The sequence below is a fragment of the Lissotriton helveticus genome, chromosome 7, assembly GCF_964261635.1.
Source record: "Lissotriton helveticus chromosome 7, aLisHel1.1, whole genome shotgun sequence".
NCBI classification, from domain to species: Eukaryota; Metazoa; Chordata; class Amphibia; order Caudata; family Salamandridae; genus Lissotriton; species Lissotriton helveticus.
The window spans coordinates 1,316,211,044-1,316,232,184 of record NC_136068.1 but is presented as its reverse complement, the minus strand read 5'-3'; the positions used below and the strand labels follow the sequence as shown (position 1 = coordinate 1,316,232,184).

Genomic DNA, 21,141 nt, shown 5'->3' with positions numbered 1-21,141 from the left:
AAGTGGTCTCTCCTAGAACTCCAGGGGCAGTTACAGCCTGTTGACTACATGGGTGCGGGGGAGGGGAGAGTCACGCTTTCTCTAGGCTGGTTGGCCACCCCGCACATGCACAATGGCGCCAGTAAACAGTGTAGAGGTGCAAGGGCCCCCTTTATTGGAGTTACTAGAGTGTACGGGGGGTAACCGGGGGCGGAAGTACCCTCACGGTAAGCGGCCCTCTGCGCATGCGCCCTTCGATGGAAAGGTGTGGTTAATAGGGCATACGGAGGTAACCGGGGAGGGGGTGTACCCCCTTTGTAAATGGGCCCCCTGCGCATGCGCACTCTGACAGGAGAGTGTGGTTAATAGGGCGTACGGGGGTAACTGGGGAGGGGGTGTACCCCCACGGTAAACTGGCACTCTGTGCTTGCGCACTCTGACAGGAGGGCGTGGTTTAAGTGATAAGGATCTGACACCAGTTAGTGACCTTGCTGTAGGCCCAAATAGGATATGCAGAAAACAAATATTCTATAATGTGACTGTTACGTTAGATTAGTATAGGAACTACCTTGTACTAGAAGTGTGTTAAGGTTAGGCATCTGATATCTGTATATATTCAATTGTAATTGAATGTCATGGAATGTTTTCTGCTTAATTGTGTAAATATTGTTTATTTCAAATTTTGATTTATTTTTATGTTTTAATAAATACTGCCGGGGGGGGGGTTGTACGACCCCCCGTCTCCAAAGAAATCCATCTCATGTCCTGGTTAATAATGTTGGTTAATAGAAGGGTGGGGGTCCTCCGGCAGTCCCTGGCCATATCGTCCCTCGAGGTAAGTCAAGAAGACGGACTTCGGTAAAAAATAGGCTCATACTAATTTTTCTCAAGACAGGTTGTACTTGAGCTAGACCCTGTTCTAAAATGCGTATGACATTTTTCACTCACATAATTCCAAAATGTTGTATATAAAATTTGCGTATCACGAAATTCACTAATTATGCAGGAATAGCCAAACGTTTGCTCAGTCATGAGCAGAAGCCTTCAAACTTTGTCTGCATTCTCATGGAACCCTTAGAGCTAAACCAGAATGACACACATCTTAATGAATTCAAATCATTAACAATCTCAGGGGTTTCGAGTTCGTGAAGATGACGCTTGGCCACGAGCAGTGAGAAAAGTGAAGAAGGTCGTAGAGCTTTGTCTAAACATCTCTGTCCTCGCGGGTTGTTTAGACCTTGGTGGAGTGTCCATTGGTGTGCCAGGGTAGCGGAGGACATGACCTGCTCCGCCTGACGGAAGCCTGGCAGTCTGGAAGGGACCTCTGTGCTGTGACAGGACCGGTCACTGCATCAGCTGCCCCCACACCACTGAATCAGGGTCGGTCTGCGACTGCTCGCATAGCTGGACCCATGTTGCAAACATTTATGATTAGAGAAAACAATCTCCCAAAGGAAGAGTTTGTTTCCCTAAATAAAAACAAAAGTCCTCGACACATAAGCACTTTTCTTCCAGCCTACCTTTCAATCAGTGACGCTCACCCTGCGCTCGGTAGTGAAGGACGCCTGTCACTCGGACCCTGCCCCCTGACGGACAGGGCACCAGGTCAGAAGCCAGCGAGGCTCCTCAGAGCAAACACAATGCTTCCCCCGAAATCTAAACAGAGTGATTGATTGACAGGGGTGCTCTAAATAAGGCCTCTAATGTCCGAATCCATGTCCAGCACACAGAACATGCGAGGTGCACCTTTAACCTGCTACTCCATACAACTAACGCTTACAGGTCGCTCCTCATACCACCATCTATAACTTTATTCTGAGTCTGTCATCTCCCACCTAGCATCAATAAATGGTGTACTATGCACCAATGCCTAGGCTTTCTATCTGTTTATCACCTTGATGACTGTCTATACTAGTAGTGTCAGATCCAGGCCATGGGCGGCAAACACAGTTTCAATAACGCAAACACCTAATTGCGGAAGCAAATCTATCAGGCGCTGTCCTAGACACAGGCGCGCGCAGCCATGAACCGAGAAGTGCCTGCTTCCGATGCCCCCTCGGCATCATCAGTATTGGCAGGGCTCTTCCCTCCAGGCACTGGGGGATTAATTTCAAAGTTCAATTTTCTAGCAGAGACAGAGCGTTGCCTGTGAGTCAGAGGTCGTGAAATGATGCATTGGTCCTCTTGCCTTCAATTCTCCACTCTGAAAAGTATCTGAGAAGGCACTTATGCCCTTGAGGGAAGGGTCAGCAGAGTTTATGATGAGAAGTGCAGTGGGAGCCACTCAATCTTCGCCTCAGAGGAGAACTGCAGCCACGGGCACCAGTTCTGCCAGCGCAGAAACCTACGTCAGGGGGCATGGTGCTTCGAAATGTGCCAAGAATGTTCTCAAAGGCACTTCTGCCTCTAGAAAGGAAATAGGGCTGGCTATGATTATTGCACAAACAGGAGCTTTGCTTTTAAAGGCCATAATTTAAGGAGTGACATTGTATTATGAAATATTTCGTGTAATTGAATGGAATGATATTGTGCCATGTGTTACAGACGCATGAGTGTGCTCCTGAAAAAAGTGTGTACAGCACTCAAGTTCATTACAACTAAGTTAATGGCCTGGAAGGACCACAACGTCCTGCTCAATGCCTGTTAGCTTTGTTTTGATGGCAGGTAATAAAAAATATTGTAGGTGAAGGAGTGAGTGCTTTAAAAATTATATAGCGGTACGAAAGGGGGTAGTGATGGACGGAGCATCTGAACCAATCAAACACTCACACCCAGTCAAACGATCTGGGTTTAATCCATCACCGTTCTTTAGCCCACTCTGCCACCCCAGCTCAGACATGGCCATATGCAAATCAGTCTGACCCTGTGCCTCATGGGAACAGTCCAGCCCGAACTGCCAAGCCATGCCTTCCCTGGACCGGAAACAAGCTTCCTAGGACTGGTTTCTGGCATTTCAGCCGTCTTCAGCCAGGCTTGCTTGAATCCAGTGGCAAAGTGAGCAAGGGACTCACGTCTGAGCATACCCTGCCAACTTATGGCGAACAAAGCGGTACAAAAGGGGGTGGTGATGGACCTTTTGTACCGCTTTGTTCGCCATAAGTTGGTAGGGTATGCTCAGACGTGAGTTCGGGCTGGACTGTTCCCATGAGGCACAGGGTCAGACTGATTTGCATATAGCCATGTCTGAACTGGGGTGGCAGAGTGGGCTAAAGAACGGTGATGGATTAAACCCAGATCTGTTGACTGAGTGTGAGTGTTTGATTGGTTCAGATGCTCCGTCCATCACCACCCCCTTTTGTACCGCTTAAAAATTATATAGGCACAGCTTTTAAGTAAGTTCATCAGGATGTGGCTAATCCTTCAGAGATATGAACAAGCCATACCAGCACCGAAAGCCCTCCACTGCTTCCCAGCAGACTTCAGGATGTAATGCTACTTTCTGGGTAAGGCCTTCAGGACCGTCAGACCTGCCAAACCTGGCCTCCCCACCACACCCCTGCCAAGAAGAATCAAACAGCTTCGATGCATCTGCGCCTTCAATGCTCATTCTAGCAACTGAAGCCCCGCGGCTGGTCCTTGAGAGCTCTGGAGCCTGAACTCTAGAATGCTCTGGATTTCCAAATGTGAGCAGAATCAAACTACCTCCCTCAGAATCAACTAGCAAGTATAAGTACCCAAGCATTTACTACACTGAAGACCTGTGATTGAAGAATGACAGATTGTCTCCTCATCCTGCTGGACTTTAATAGCCAATATTCTGTTTCTTGTTTGTTTTCCCTTTCCCCTGCTGTACATCTCAGCACTCTGAAGCTACCACAAATAAAAAAAAAACAGTGCCTTAGGACAGTCAAAATAACTAAACAGTGATTTGAATGAATAGGCAAGAGGAGCTGTGTATGTGTTATGTTAGTGACTACCCACCCCCTGCTAAAGACAGCCACCATGGAACAAGGCAAATTTAACAACTACCACCCACTGTAGGTCTCGGCTATAACCCATTGAATCCCAGAGCACCTTAACCAGTAATGATCTGAGTGGTATCCACACCATCGTACAGAAACTGAACTAACCCCATTTTGGGATGACCTGTTGGAGACAGCAGACCATGGCTCACTCAGCATGCTCAGACTGCTAAACTGCGCCTCTGCCTTTGAAACTGTGGACATTGATCTCCCTACAGTACCTCCAGACAGTAGTCAAAGTGTTAGCCACTGGTGTCATTGGCTTCAATTTTAACTAAACCCATTGCTCACACCAATTTCGCATCAAGATGCATTAGCAGAAATGCAAAAATGTAGATCTGGTGCCCCCAGATGATCCGTGTCCTCCTAAACTTTGGAAAATGCTGGCACCTTCACTTACTGGTGCGCTATCTCATATCTGGAACTCCTCCCTTGAAACTGGTGTGTTCCCAGATAAGTGGAAACACGTTACCCTTCTCCCTCTGAGAAAAAAAACCAAATGGCAACCCAGAAGATCTCAACAATCTCAGGCCAATCTCTCTGCTGCCCGCCCCCGGCAAAATGTTAGAGAAGCTGGTCAGGCGCCAACCAACTAACTTTATTGAGAGTAATGCTTCTCTGCATGATACACAGTCTGGTTTCCGGGTGGGTTTCAGCACGGAGATCGCTCTCCTAGAGGTGGCCGAGTCAGTGAGATGGTCTTTAGATTTAGAAGCATCAGCTTTGCTGGTGCTCCTGGATCTGTCTGCAGCATTCAACACTGTCCATCATGCCTTGCTGGCTCAGAGACTTCAAGAAACGGGCTTCAGTGGGAAGGTGCTGGCCTGGTTGAAATCATATCTTAGCGGTCGCGCCCAGAGAGTCGCCTAACAACCATTTGAATCCAAACCTAAACATCTGTGGTGTGGCGTCCCTCAAGGCTCAGCGCTGAGCCCCTTACTTTTCAATCTGTACCTAGCGCCGCTGTTCTCTCTGATTGCCAACTGGGGAGTGAAGGCAATTTCCTATGCTTACGATGCCCAGTTGGTTTTCTCTTTTGAAGAGTGGACGGTAGAGGCTTTTAAGAATTTTAAAGGATGCTTGAGGGACATAGCCCTATGGATGAATAAATACAAACTAAAACTCAATGTAGGAAAAACAGAGGTGCTGTTTTTTGGTAAGGGCCCAATGCCTGATCTGTGGTGGCCATCATAAATGTGTCCACCGCCTTCCCCCGCCACTAATATCAAAAATCTAGGTGTGAGAAAGGAGGCAGATCTCTCCTTTTCGGCTCACGTCCAACAGGTCTCCACGACTTGCTTCAGCAAATTGAGAAAACTCCGGAAATGTTTACATCTCCTGCCTTAAGTCTGCCGCAAATCCGTAGTCCATGCCACAGTGACATCTAGGCTGGACTACACAAAAGGCTTATACCTTGGCCTTCCTAAATATTCGATTAGGTGTCTCCAGATGGTACAGAATGCGGCTGCGAGACTGATTAGACAAAGTCCCTTCTGTCATCATGTCTCTCCGCACGTGGAAGAAGTGTGGCGCAGCGACTAGGGTGCCTGACTCCGGACCACAGGGTTCACGGTTCGATCCCCGGCTCCGCCGGCAGGTTAGCCCAGCACCATGTGACTCTGGGCAATAGCTTGCTTAATCTTCCGGACGGCCCCCAGCGCCGGGACACCTCCGTTGGAAGTAGTTGTGTGCTTTACAAATGCTGGCGTTCACATTTACATCACCTTCGGGAGCTTCACTGGCTCCCAGTAGCCAAAAGAATCGATTTTAAGGCCATGACCTTGGACTACCGGACCCTTAAGGGAAAATGTCCCAGTTATCTTAAACAAAGACATTGCTGCTATAAGCAAACTCGCTCCCTACAGTCCAATTCTTAGAATTTGATGTGTACTCCCCGCTTTGCGAAAGCCCGTTTTGGTGGTAGAACGTTCACAGTGAGTATGGCCAAAATGTGGAATGCCCTGCCTGAGAACCTCCGCCAAGCTAATACAGAGTCCTGTTTCACAAAAGCGCTGAAGACATGGCTCTTTGGACTTGATTAGGTTCGGGTCCAGTGCTGAAAGCTCCCTGTGCGTGCTGCCTGCTGCTAGAGGGCCAGGACACCTCTGCTTTGAGGTAGCTGTTTGTGCTGTACAAGCTCCAGCATTATTATTATTATTATTATTATTATTATTATTATTATTATTATTATTATTCAAGCTATGACAACAGGGCCGGACTGGCCATGGCGGGCTCCAGGCGTTTCCCCTGTGGGCTGCAGAGGTGGGGCTAGTTTTCTGGCTGTGGGGGGCCGGTTTTGTCACTGGGGGTAGGCGGGAGTGCAGCAGTGCTGCAATATTGGCCCCGTGTAACAAAAGCGGAAGCAGTGCTTTTTACTAGCAGCCCACCCCCTCTCCCAGGGCCGGTCGAGCAGCATTCAGCCAGAGCTGGTTGCTGTCTCGAGTCCGGCCCTTTATGACAACTGTTCTTGACTTTCCTTGCAGGGTCCCAACAAGTCTCCTCTGATTAAAAGGTGAAATGGATGACTCCACCCCTCACACATTTTCCCTACACCTTCAATTTTAACTCATCGGGCCCCTTTCTACCCTTGTTGCACCTGGCTCTTTCCCTACCCTTGCAAACCTGGAATGGATTCCACCATTGCCCCCACGGTCTAATGCTCCTCCTTCTAGAAAGGGATGGGAGAGTCACAACCAATATAGTTTACAGAACCCTCCCTACCATGACGAGGATGCCGGGTAATATTGGGTGGTTCTTTCATAGTTTAGAGGGGGCTGTGAGCGTTATGCCTCCATCTGTGGTGTATTTGTGCTTAGGCGACCCGATATAGTGGCAGCACATCAGAGAGCTCAGCTGCTGAGCGAGCACCCAGATGACCCTGCGTTTCGAGCACCAGCCCTGGAAGATGATGGCCTCTTTGTGGCATGCACACCCATCTTTTTTTACCATTTCACAAAGTTCCAAGTGGAGGGTAGGCTCAATCACTTTTCTGAGGGGTACATTTCTTCACATGAGGCTGTCAGGTCCATACAGCTGTCATCGGATCACTCTGTCTATTTATTCTTCATACTTTATGGATTCTAGATGGAATAAGATTGGATGACCTAAAGTTGTGGAAAAGGAAACCCTGGAATAACTATTCACACCATTCTTCCCTAATTATAGAATTCTGTGACATATGTGAGAACAGCTTCAAGATCCTTGGGCTTTACGGAAAAAAGTAAGACTCGTTTTTTTCTACACGGTCACTCAACTATTGCTTTAGCTATGGGCTCAAAAATGTGTTACTGTTGTTGGGAACTTTGAGCCAGGTGCACTAAATTAGTGTTTGCAAAAAGCAGATGCAATTTGCGACCAGTATCTCTGTACTAAGAGAGCGGTTCATAAAATAAGCAATTGGAGTAGTTGGCACTCTCACCTGCCTAATTAATATTCCTTTGGTAGGCGTCAAATTAAAACTCACTCCAATTGTTGAAAATCACAGAGATGGGGGCCTGCAAGGCTCAGCAGACCACCATATCTGTGATTAATTTTAAATAACATGCTTTAAAAAAAATTCTTAAAAAAAAAGTTTCTGAGAAAGTTTGCAGTAGTTCCATGAAATCGGAGGAGGAATAGCCATCGTCCACAAGTCCACCCTCAAGGTCGCCACCCACGCAGACGACACCCTCAACACCGCCGAACACCTGCACTTCCGGATCCACACTGACCCTAACACCACCCTCAGAGGAACACTCATCTACAGACCACCCGGACCCCAAGCTCAATTCAGCGACTCCATCGGTGATCTCGCCAGCACCCACGCACTCGCCTCCACGGACTACATCCTCCTCGGGGACCTGAATTTCCACCTCGAGAACAACAATGACGCCATCTCCCCCCCCCCTGATCGACAACCTCGCCAACCTCAGCCTCAGACAACTTGTCACCGCACCCACCCACGCCGCTGGCCACACGCTGGACCCCATCTTCTCCACAGGCACCCACATCGCCTTCGACCACACCACCGAACTCCACTGGACCGACCACCACTGCATCCATTTCACCTTCAACAAACCAACCACGCACCACCACACCCAACAGCTGCCTCGCCCCTGCTGGAGCAAAGTCAACGAAGACCGGCTGATCACCACCCTGGCCCAAAACCCGCCTACCGACCCTACCAACCCAGACACCGCAGCCCGCAGACTCAGACAGTGGATCGACGACTGCGCCAACACCCTCGCCCCACTCAAGAAACCCTCCAACAACCACGCCAGCAAGAGAGCCACCTGGTTGACCGAAGAGCTGCAGACATCCAAACGCGCATGCCGGAAACTGGCGAAGATATGGCTCCACGAACGCACTCCAGACAACCATGCAGCCCACAAGGACCCCACCCGCAGACATCACCACCTCATCAGATTAGCCAAGAGATCTTCCTTCAAAGACCGCCTGAATAACAACGCACACGACAGCAAAGAGCTCTTCAGCATCGTAAAGGAACTCTCCAACCCCAGCGCCAACACCAACGACATACCGCCCTCACAAGAACTGTGCAACTCACTAGCCATCTTCTTCCACCGCAAGATCGCTGACATCCATGACAGCTTCAACACCATGACTGCCCGACTACACCAGACCCCACCTCCCCTGTGAACACCACCAGCGCCAACCGCCTGACCTCCTGGTCCAACATCAACGATGACGAGACACGTCAGATCATGAACTCCATCCACTCAGGATCTCCGTCAGACCCGTGCCCACACCAAGTATTCAACAAAGCAGACGCTGCCATTGCACCCCAACTACAGAAGGTCATCAACATCTCCTTCGAAACAGCGACATTCCCGGAAAGCTGGAAACACGCCGAAATCAACCCCCTCCTCAAGAAGCCCAAGGCGGACCACAAGAACTTCCGGCCCATCTCCCTGCTCCCGTTCCTGGCGATGGTCAACGAGGAAATCGTCAACATGCAACTGGCCCGCCACCTGGAAGACAACAACATCATGGACCCGTCCCAGTCCGGGTTCAGACGAAACCACAGCACCGAGACAGCCCTCATCGCTGCCACAGACGACATCAGGCGCCAACTATACAATGGCGAAACATCAGCCCTCCTCCTCCTGGACCTGTCAGCCGCCTTCGGCATGGTCTGCCATTGCACTCTAGAAACACGCCTCCTATAAGCCGGAATCCAAGAGATGGCCCTTGAGTGGACCACGTCCTTCCTCTATGGCAGAACCCAGAGCGTCCACCTCCCGCCCTTCCGATCCGAGGCCACCGACATCATCTGCGGCGTCCCCCAGGGCTCATCCCTCAGCCCGACGCTGTTCAACGTCTACATGGCCCCCCTCGTGGAAGTGGCCTGCCAACACAACCTCAACATCATCTCCTACGCCGACGACACCCAGCTCATCCTCTCCCTCACCAAGGACCCGCACACCGCCAAAACCAACCTCCACGAGGGAATGAAGGCCGTCGCCGACTGGATGAGGAACAGCCGTCTGAAGATGAACTCGGACAAGACGGAGGTACTCATCCTCGGGTCCACCCCTTCAGCCTGGGATGACTCCTGGTGGCCGACCACACTGGGAACAGCACCGACACCCACCGACCATGCACGCAACCGAGGATTCATCCTCGACTCCTCCCTCTCCATGTCTAAACAGGTCAACGCCATCTCCTCCTCCTGCTACAACACCCTCTGCATGCTCCACAGGATCTACAAGTGGATCCTGACCGAAACAAGAAGAACGGTGACACAGGCCCTCGTCAGCAGCAGACTGGACTACGGCAACACACTCTACGCAGGAATCCCAGCCAACACCTAGGACGACTACAACGCATCCAAAACGCCTCCGCCCGACTGATCATCAATGTCCCTCGCCGCCACCTGAGAGACCTACACTGGCTCCCCGTCGACAAGAGGATCACCTTCAAGCTCCTCACCCATGCACACAAAGCACTCCACAATGCCGGACCAGCCTACCTGAACAGCAGACTCAGCTTCTACACCCCCACCCGCCAGCTCCGCTCTGCCAGCCTCGCCCTCGCCGCTGTCCCCCGCATCCAACGAACAACATCCGGCAGCAGATCCTTCTCCTACCTCGCTGCCAAGACCTGGAACACCTTCCCTACCCACCTACGGCAGACCCAAGACCTACTCGCCTTCAGAAGACTCCTCAAGACCTGGCTCTTCGAGCAGTAGCGGCACCCCCTCCCTTCAGCACCTTGAGACCCTCACGGGTAAGTAGCGCGCTTTACAAGTACTCTGATTGATTGATGGATTGATCTTTTTTCCCACTTCACAAAGTTCCAAGTGGAGAAAGAGAAAGTTTGCAGTAGTTCCATGAAAACCTTTACCCGAAATCACAAAAGATTCAAGGGGGAAACTCTTCCCTTTTCTAAACAGGTTACCACAACCAGCTTATAAATTGGTAACTTTTCAATAGTTTGCGACTAGAATACCAGTCGCAAATTATTTACACATAAGGTACAGCCTCGTAGTTTGGAAGAGACACCCGGAACACCCATATTCTAAATTGCAAATTTGTAACCATTCAGTAACCAATCTTAGAAGTCAGTAAAAGTTTACCAGCTTTACTGACTACTAAATGGGTTTTGTAAACTAGAAATACCTATTTTGTGGTCGCCAATTGAAATCTTTGTGACCATAAAATAGCTAAGTACATCTGGCCCTTTATGTCATAGTTTTAAAGAATTAGGGACCAGATGTATTATTCACTGATTGCAAAATGCTGGTGGTAATTTGAGACCAGTGTTTTTGTGGCAAGTAAATAATAATCCAAACTGACCTAAGTACAAATATGTTGGTTCAGAAAACTCAGATTCAGAGTGGGTAACAATCTGATGTACCTCATTAAAATGCATGCAGTAGGTCACAAATTATGACTCACTCCGATTGGACGCCATTACAGGGATGGTGTTCTGCTGGAGTCAGCTGACCACCAGTTCTGTGATTTCTTTTCAATAAAGTAAACTTTTTTTTTTATAAAAGCTTTAAAAGGAAACGGATGACATTTAAACAGAACAGTTTACATGTTTTAACAAAAAATTGTTTGATAGCTGGCATGGACCACTGTCTACTCCAGAACAATCTCTTTTTCTTAGTATTCACAAATGAGAAGGGTCAACTTAAACGTATGAGTCAGTAACTGTTCAATGGTTTATGATCGCCATTTCCATCCTTAACCATCAATACATATACATAGGAATTGCCTTCAATACAGTCCTTCCAAATAATTGCTTATCCATTTCTAAACCAATTTTAAGAATGAGAACAACGTTACTGATTCCTAAAATGGGTTTATTACATTGAAAAAAGCATTTTTGCCTTTACAAGCTCGGAATCAAAGCATTTACAACACAAACATGTTATAACCATCAGGCCCTTGTTTACTTTTTTGCCACAGGAAGCCTAGGATCTCTGCCTGGGCAGATGCTATAATGGAAACGTGTCTTCAAATGTATTTTCTTTCTTGAGAAGTATTTTTACCAATGAAAGAGTGTGTGTGTGTGCCTGCGTGTGTGTGTGTATGAGTGTGTGTGTATGCATGTGTGCAAATGTGTGTGTGTGTGTCCCCTCTTTGTGGTCATACGCTCTACATGGTCGATCCAAAAACCCGACACTGTATGTATGGGTGAACAGCGTTTACTTCGCATGCGATACTTCGCATGCCATTGCAACGCGGTCGTTATAACGACCGCGTTGTTAGTTCACATACCTTTACTACGCAAGTCGGAACAACGACTTGCATTAGGGGGGAGAAGGTGTTGGATTTAAAATCGATGGATTTAGGCCCAGATCTCTGTACTGGTGTGAATGTATGATATTTGTTCTGCATTCTGTCCATCAACTGTTGTTTTTGTATTTGTCACCCCGAGTGGGACGGGTATGCTCAGACGTGAGTCCCATGCTCTCCATGCCACTGGAATCAAGCTATCCAGGCTGGTGATGGCTGAAAGCCCGAAACCGGTCCTTGGATGCTTGTTTCCAGTCCAGGGAGGACCTGGCTTGGCAGTTCAGGCTGGACTGTTCCCATGGGGCACAGGGTCAAGACTGATTTTTATATGGCTGGGTTCAAACTGGAATGGCATGGTGAGCAAAAAAACCGATGGATTTAGGCCCAGATCTCTGTACTGGGGTGAATGTATGACATTGTTCTGCACTCTGTCCATCAACTGTTGTTTTTGCATTTGTCACCCAGAGTGGGACGGGCCTGCTCAGACGTGAGTCCCATGCTCTCCTTGCCACTGGAATCAAGCTATCCAGGCTGATGAGGGCTGAAAGCCCGAAACCAGTCCTTGGATGCTTGTTTCCAGTCCAGGGAGTACCTGGCTTAGCAGTTCGGGCTGGACTGTTCCCATGGGGCACAGGGTCAAGACTGATTTGCATATGGCTGGGTTCAAACTGGAATGGCATGGTGAGCAAAAAAACGATGGATTTAGGCCCAGATCTCTGTACTGGGATGAATGTATGATATTGTTCTGCATTCTGTCCATCAACTGTTGTTTTTGCATTTGTCACCCCGAGTGGGACGGGTATGCTCAGACGTGAGTCCCATGCTCTCCATGCCACTTGAATCAAGCTAACCAGGCTGATGAGGGCTGAAAGCCCGAAACCGGTCCTTGGATGCTTGTTTCCAGTTCAGGGAGGACCTAGCTTGGCAGTTTGGGCTGGACTGTTCCCATGGGGCACGTGGTCAAGACTGATTTGCATATGGCTGGGTTCAAACTTGAATGGCATGGTGAGCAAAAAAACGATGGATTTAGTCCCAGATCGCTGTACTGGGGTGAATGTATGACATTGTTCTGCATTCTGTCCATCAAATGTTGTTTTTGGATTTAAAATCCAACACCTTCCCTAGTGTCCGCACAGACTGGAGTTGGAATAGTAAATTATACTATTCCAACATCCAGCGCCCCCAATGCAATTCGTTGTTCCGAATTTCGTAGTAAAGGTATGCAAACAAATAACGCGGTCGTACTAACGACCGCGTTGTAATGGAATGCGTACTAAACGCATGCTACATACCGAGTGCTATTCGTAAGTATGTTCTGTACGAAAGGCTAATGCTCTTAAACTGAGCAGGGCCTATCACATGACAAGCAGGGATTTTGAAAGGTCAATAGGACTGGGACAGGTTCAATTGCTTGTCACCCACAAAAGTGAAAGTTTGACAGGGCTGGAAGAGAGTAAATCACATATATACCACAGAGGAGTGAGTTTGATACCTGGACACTGCCAATGAAAGGCAAGTAGGGCTGGCGGAAAGCCAGGCACTATTCGGTCACAGCTTATCAATGGTTGCTTGGGCTGAAAGGAAAACCAAATTGGGTTGGTCTTGGTGCTTTCAAAAGGCCTATTGCGAATTTTCTTTGATTCCTTATTGGCTTACCTGCCGTGGATATAGGACAGTCAATAAATGATACTTCCTCAGATCGGATGGCTTACCTTCTGCTCTCATTGTGAAGGGGGAATCAGCCAGGCGAGTCGCAGAGAACTGCCCCCCAAAGGACGTCATCAACAGGCAGAGGGTAAAAAAGCCAATTCCCACCACGAAGATTCTGCAGGAGAGAAGAGAAAAGTGGAACAGGATTAGAGGGAGAGAGGCAAAATGGAAAGTGGGGGAATGTGTAATTCGCTGACAATTGTGAAATTAATGTAGAACATTTTCTTCCATTTTTCTCCCACTGTTGATGTGTGTGTATAATTAAAAAATTACACATTTACGCTGCGATCCACATCCGCATACCATGTACAACAAACAATTTAGCCTACCACTATCTATAAAGCCAAGCGACCACAGGCCAAGTGGCTTCATTAGGACATGGATTTCCAAGGTGCAATATCCCAATATGCATGTTTGGAGGTATTTTATTCCTTATACCAAATGGTTCCACTAAAAGAGTGCAGTAATGATTGCAAGTTCACTCCCACATCACATGTGTAAAGTCTAGTATAGAATATGTGAACTAGATTACTAAGATTGACACAGTGAGCCATCGGACCAGTATTTATGGCCTATGTAATTAAAAGAGTGGCCAAATTATGTGACCAAACATCCTGTGCTTGACACAGGCACCACCTGTCCAGCATTAGTGCATTTTTGTAAATTATCTATTAGTGCATATAAACATATTACACAATACATCACAGCTATTACAACAAAGAACAAATTAAAAAAACAAGCCAGAGATGTTGGTTTTGCCAATACTTGTTAGCACCGGTGTTTTTAACTTTAAAACAGATATTTCCATAGGTTTGTATAGGCATTCTCATTGGAAGACTTGTCTGCAATGCATATGCCTCAAAGATATTTGTAAGTAGGTGCCGTTTGGGCAATGTATGCTTCCATGTTTAATATTTATTACTGAACATTTTTTCTACCTTTTCTACTTAAAGTTGTGCATGTTCTAGTTACAAGGGGGTAACATATGCAGCTATTTTCACATTGAAATGTGAATGCCCACGTCTTCATGCAGAATGTTCCACCAGGACAGACACCTTCGACAGATTTGACAGCATGTTTAAGGCATAGCCATTCCTGTGCATCATGGGCAATGCATTGTAATGGATGCATCTAAAGCTAAGGATAAGAAAAAATTACAGCGCAGTAAGGACACATTTCACATTCATTTTTGGTCCAGCCTAGGCAGCGTTTGCGCTAGCTCTTCAAGGCATGCTGTATTCAGGTATGGACTGTAGCTCCTCCCCTCTCTATCCATCTTTTTATTTGGCTCCTGTCACTGTCCTTTGTAAAGGTTGGCCTTTGATTTGTTAATAGGCTTATTGGTCCCTCCTTATTACCTCCCTGTCTTCTGTTGTCACCTCCCCTCAGTACACCCCTGTTACATGTGTTGTTACTCAGTAACTTTCAATTACAGCCTCCAAACACTCTTTTTTAATAGTCTTTCACCTGCTTTTGCAGGCAAGACATGCTCTACTGCAATGTTTGTTTTTTAATTTAACGAGTGCAGCCAGCACTAAATTATGTGGCTGCGGGGTTGCATGCCTTTTTTTAATTTATTTACTTTCTTTTACTGTGCCATCATCCATGTTTTAGCTTTAAACAGCTTAAGCTAAAACGCGGGTGTCGTACTACTTGAAAAGCAAAGAATTGGGAAAAAAAATTTGCATTTTAAAAATAAAGTCTACTTTTGAAGCAATCGCAGCAACTGCGCTTTAGCTAAAGATGTTGAAAGCCTAAGTGCGGGTGCCACCATTGTAACAAAAGTAAACAAATAGAAGAAAAAACGCATACACCACCATTTTTTCTATTTGCTCACTTTTGTTACAATCGTAGTACTCGCACTTTAGGTTTAAACATCATAACCTATGCCGCGATTGCCTAAAAAGTAAAGAAATAGAAAAATAATTATATTGCTCTACTTTCTAAACAATCACGGCACCTGCGCTTTAGCTTACGATGTTGACAGATAAAGCGCAAGTGCCACAAAGGTCTCACATTTGTGAGAGTTTGAGGTATTGCCATTAAAAATTGACAATGCCTTTCATTTATGTGTTTTGAAAACCTGCAAGATGTGCACACTGCTTGCAGGTTTTCAAAATACATAAATAAAAGGCATTGTCATTTACAATGCCAATACCCCAAAGTCTTCCAAATGCGAGACCTATTGCATTGCAAATGCTTGTTTGGGACTGGTGTTAGCCAAAACCTACTGACTTCAGTTAAATTATGTGTATAATAAACTTACTTATAGGAGTGTTATCCTACCCTCTTCATCCATTATTCAGTTGTGTCAGTCACATTTTTCTTGTGCGCCCCAAAGCATAGTGCAATGGTTCAGCCCAATTCGGCCATTGGTTAATTTCACATGCTGCTCTTACACAAGGAACGCATCAGTACACAAGTAGTTCCCGTTAATGCGAGGGACTACTATAGTAATGTGTGCTTTTTTAAATAAAAAACATTTTTTTAGCTATTTTTTAATATTGGAGACTGGCCAGCAGCTCTCCCAACAAAGTTTTACAAAGGTCATGGAAAAACAAAACAAGCACTGATCAAGCCGAAATGTTACCAGCCAGTGCAATACATATTAGCTTTGCCAATGCCTTTTTTATTACTGCTGGTGCTACCCAGGCATTTTAGAAAAACGTGTGTAGCCTATTCAAGGGCATCTCACTATGCATCTGGCTGCTACAATTTACTTGATGCAAAACATGGGGTCCCCCTCCTCACAGTAAGAAGTTACTTGGAGTTATTGAGCAACGTCATAGAGGGACGTATACAGAGCCTATTAAGATGTATAAACATTACTAGTTAGTAAACATTTCCTAGGAATGAGCTCCCAGAGGGCAGACGGCACAGACTGTCCCCAGGCTACCTTACAGCAGGCTTCAAGTACTCCTTTCACCAGCCACAGGGCGACACCTGCGGCTCTGCCCTCCACCTTGCCTCATCTCCGCCTCAGGAGCCTTTGTTTCCATTGTACAGCATTTCTATTTTTTGTGTTATTTTAGGAAATGAGCGGCTAACCGTAGGTCAGGACTGACTGAGGTGTGTCAAACCTGCTTTGGGCAGTGTTGGTTGTCTGTTCCACAGTACATGGGGAAAGGGAGCATAGGTTAGAGTTGAGGTGCTATGGTGCAGTTGGAAGAGTAGTGTGTGCTCTAATGCAGGTAAGTCACATGTGCCTGCCTGTTACATAGTAAAAGACCGCCATACTGTGAACGCAGTAGGATTTCAGAACACTAGGCCCTGCTGCCACTGAACCTGCTGCACCACTGATAGGTACACCCCTAAACTGGGGGAAGTGACTGTTTCATGCCCTTGAACAGCGAAGAGGTTCATTGCTGCAGACAGTGGCATGTTGGGGAATTGTGGAGGGTGAGAGGAGGTGGAAGGGAGCGGGCAGGTGCAGCCTGTGTATAAGCTGTTTGCCAAACCTGCTATCATCCTGGCCTCCATCTTGGGTCCTACCACTTTTGGCGGTAAATGATACAGCAGACATTTTAGAAAATATCAAGAGACTCTTTCAGATTAAAAAGAGGTTATTTCTTGAATGCCTGTTTTTCATCTTAGTAACATCGATTATATCACTGCATTGGTATCTTACCTTTTCCCAGCCTCCAAACCCCAACAACACTACCTAAATGAACCAAAAGATTTGGAGTGTATGTCTCCCCAATATTGTTGTCATACGTGGAGCAACATTATTTTTCATTCCTGAACAACATTACAGATAGGCAGGAGCCTATGGGCCTTATTACAACTTTGGCAGACCTCCTGTATTACCGCAGCGTCCACAGGAGGACCATCAAGGCCGTAGTGCGCCCGCCAGCTGGATTCCCAGTTGAATCCAGGGTAGGCCGTGTGGTGGGGGTCTCATTGCGGTGATATTTTAGACGCATAGGAGAGCCTAACATGCAGACCTCCACATTCCTGCACCGTGTGGCATGCACCATGTCGTGCATGCCACACCATGCAGGAATGAAGGTGCATTTGTAAGGGGACACAACATATGCCCTCCCCCACACACCCCAATGCCCAGATGCGGCCAGGGGCCCTGCATCATGGCGGGCTCTCCGCCATGCCATGATTAGGGCAGTGGCGAGACCAGTCGATATATGCTCGGCGGTGCCGGCATATTACTTCTCCTGTCCGCACCGCCATGGGATTCTGGATCCTGATGAAAATGGAGGTCCTGGGACGGTCCAACTGCCACACTTCAAATACTGCGGGCGGACCCACAGTGAGGGCAGTGGTCAGATCACCACAGCGAGTACTGCGTAATTAGGCCCTATGTTTGTGTTATATCCGAATGTGAGGGGGCAGGCGATGATGTCATCAGGGAGCAGGCAAAGCCGCACGGGGCCATTTAAGGCTGGCAAGATCTCCGGGGCATACTCTTTGTCTCTTCCAGTGTGCCAAGGACAGAACCGGTTATGATTGTTTCCCCTGGCTCAAGTCCACTGGATCATCAGACTTCAAGCAACAGGAGAAGCAGGTTTGTGGCGGAGGTTTGGACATGGGGGGGGGCCTCAATGCCTAGTGGTTATTAGTGCATGTTGTTGTTTTTCATGGCTTGAATGGGGGTTGGTGAGTACCCCCAATCAGCAAAATGTGTAGAGTGCAGTGCAGCCGTTTTGTCACTTGGGATGTTATGCATGTCTGAATGTTTGTTTTGGTGTCCCATTAGCTCGACTGGGGTGGTGAGTATCCTCAACAAGCAGCATGACTTAAGTATGTCTTTTGTTCCCATGCACTGGCCGCCCAGACTGGCTGAGTCTCCGGAACGATCGAAGGTGGTGGTAATGTGGTTCTAAGTGGCCCCACAGGAAGGGTGAGCCCATTGCGGCGGCATCTCCGGAGGGAACCGTGCTTTGGTGTTTTGCTAGTTTGGGTCTCAGACCCAGCGGTGAGTGTAGTCTTTTGGGGCTAGGGGAAGTAAGTGTTTCCACAGAGGTCCAGTGGGACATAAAGGTAACGAGTTGACCAGGGAGACGCCCGGTGGCCGCGACGCTGTTGCGGGCCTTCTGAATTCCACAGTGGGGGGAGGTGGTTGGGGTTTGCGTGCAGTCTTTGTCAAATACTGGCAATTGCGTTGTGTGAAAGCAGTGAAATAATGCAAGTTTAGGCCCACACATGAACTTGGATGCACCCCGAGAGAGTTTAAATTGTTCAGCGAACCAGAATCCCCCAAAACTTCCCATTCCTCCTTTGGAGCACCAACTGCAACAGTGATGGGTGCAGCCACCGACGAGGCATTATTTACTGGTTTTGGGGTGGGCATATGCATGCACAAAAACTCCACACCCATTCAGTCTGACAAAATTGCAGGGGACAAGAAGCTGGTGTGTTGGCAATATAACAAAAAAGAGTGCAACAAAGAGTCCACTTGCAAGTTCAATCACCTGGGCTCCTTTTGTGGGACCCAAGGTCACTCAGAGAGTAAGTGCTTCAAAAAGCTGGCAAGACCAAGAGAGCAGCACCCCCCAAAAAGCTGTTAGCCTCATCCACGCTGGGAACATGCCCACATCTATTTTTTTGCACATCTCCACTCAACTTCTTGGCAAGTATGAATTTAAGCAAGAAGCTCATCTGTTATATCATGACTCAAAGTATAGGATCCACATTACGTCCAGCGGCCCGTCAACCTCAGTACCACCACTAACCAGTTGTCAGTGCTACGTTTCTCGGGTTTGGTTAAAGGAAAAATCCTCAAAGAGGTATGGGCAGGTAGGTTGGCAGGCCCCTTCGTGTCTGTCCCATGCAACGATTTGGTATGTTTCCCCTTGGGTCTCGCTCCTAGGAAAAAGCCTGGTAAATCCCGCCTAATTTACTGCCTATCCTTTCCATCGAGGTCCGAGGTGAATGGCAGCCTGGACCCAGAGCTCTGCACTGTGCAGTACACCACGTTTGATGAGGCAATCCTCAAGATGCAGAAAATGGAGAGGCGCACTTTGATGGCCAAATCCAACATAGGAGCCACCTTCCGCCTCTTGCCAGTGCACCCAGATGATACTCGTCTGCTGGGGTTTACTTTTGAGGGAAAGTTATTTGTCAACCTCCACATGGCGATGGGGTGTTCTATTGCTATGTTTGAAACCTTCAGTAGGTTCTTCGATTATGCAATGAAGGACCCAGTGGGATCCCAAGATGTGGTGCACTACTTAGATGACTTTCTGCTCCTTAGTTCCAGTTTACCCGGATATGCCAGTGCTCCTTGGCCCTGCTGGGGGAGGAGACCGCAGTTCACGTCACACTCCTTCTGCATTGGGGCAGCCACCACGGTGGCCACAATAGGGTAGCCAGCGGAAACAAAAAGGGTGGGCAGGTGGAAGTCATCATGCTTCGAGCGCTATGTGCAGCCTCATTTGGCCTAAAGGGGGGTGGTGGTATCCACAGGCCCAATTCCTCGGTAACACCTGTCCCCATTTTCTTCCCACTGTTAACAGGCGTGGGGAGTTGCATGTGTGCTCGGTGTGGCCACTCTTTTGTTCTCAGAGCGACGCAACGCTTTCATGGATCCGGGTGGAAAGGGCACAACTGGAGGCAGGTTTCAGGTATCACTGCGTTGGAATGGGGGGGGGCTGCAGTTGGGGGATTTGTTCGATCACTTGAGACGAGCTCTAAAAACTGGGGGATTGCCCACCCCGGACATCCTTATTATTCATGCAGGGGGCAACAACATGGTCCTCTAGGTAGGCGGGGGTTAGGGTGGCTTTATTCTCCGCACTCTCGAGGGTTAGGAGTCTTTTGCCAGCAACAGCCATCTTGTGGTCTGAAGTAATCCCACGTCTTGTCTGGCCTGGGGAGGAACCCATCTGGGCCAAGAATGATTTGGTCAAGAAACTTAACCATTCGGTGCAGAAGATTCTAGCAGGCTCATCAATGGTACAGAACGGCACAATTTAATCCCGGTGTCCGAGTCGAGTTTCACCACAGGGATGGAGTACACTTGTCCCCCAGACCATAGTGGGAGCCATTGCAAGGTGTGAGCACAGCCAGTATTGGTAGGGGGAGGGCAAGAGTGCCAGTAAGCATCTCAACATGTGGGGGGGTCCCTGGCAGCAAAATAGTAAGGGGATATCAAGAAGTGAATTATTTGTCTGGACTGACTGACCCCTGGGCAAGGGGCATTCCTTTGGGCACTGGGCAGGTGGGAGCATGAACTGATCTGCTTGTGGTTCTCAATTCTCCTGCCCTACCTGAGGTGTGCGGTTTGAGAACTTTGGGGGCTGTGCCTGTGTTCAGGTACTCTGGCGGGCCGATGCTTGATTCAGTGCATTGGATTGGTAGTTTCCTCTGGGATTGAGGACTGGGGAAAAGTTGCTACCAATGCTTGCTTGTCAATATTTTCTAGCAATTATGCATGGATGCCCTGGATGGAACTCAGGCTGGGCCAATCAGCATAGGAGATATCACAACAATGTACATGTTCTTGATGATTGCTGCAAGCGTAACCTTCTTTCTGAAGGCATCCGATTATCTGTCACGTTGACTTTAAGAAATTCTAAATTCTTGATGAAGCTTATGTTTAATGATGAAAGTTTAATGTGAAGTTGTGGATCAAAGGCTACGGTGTGGACAACCACAAAACCGGTCCTGCCTCTCACTGATACATGATGGGGGTGGCGGGTTGTGGGGTGGCATGTGGGCGGGTCGCACATTGTACACATACTGCTGCTATGCAGGGTAGAGGTACATGCATTGCTGTGACAGAAAAAAAC

At 47.9% G+C, this 21,141-nt stretch overlaps 1 protein-coding gene across 2 annotated transcripts in view; it reads right to left on the bottom strand.

The window, feature by feature from the left end:
• Positions 1–21,141, bottom strand: part of MGAT5B (alpha-1,6-mannosylglycoprotein 6-beta-N-acetylglucosaminyltransferase B) — a 793,707-nt gene that overhangs the window by 657,047 nt on the left and 115,519 nt on the right. For both annotated transcript variants that reach the window (XM_078654621.1, XM_078654622.1), the window contains exon 2: positions 13,399–13,511. In XM_078654621.1, coding sequence (XP_078510747.1) covers positions 13,399–13,511 — 113 coding nt within the window. The remainder of the gene's footprint in view (positions 1–13,398; positions 13,512–21,141) is intronic.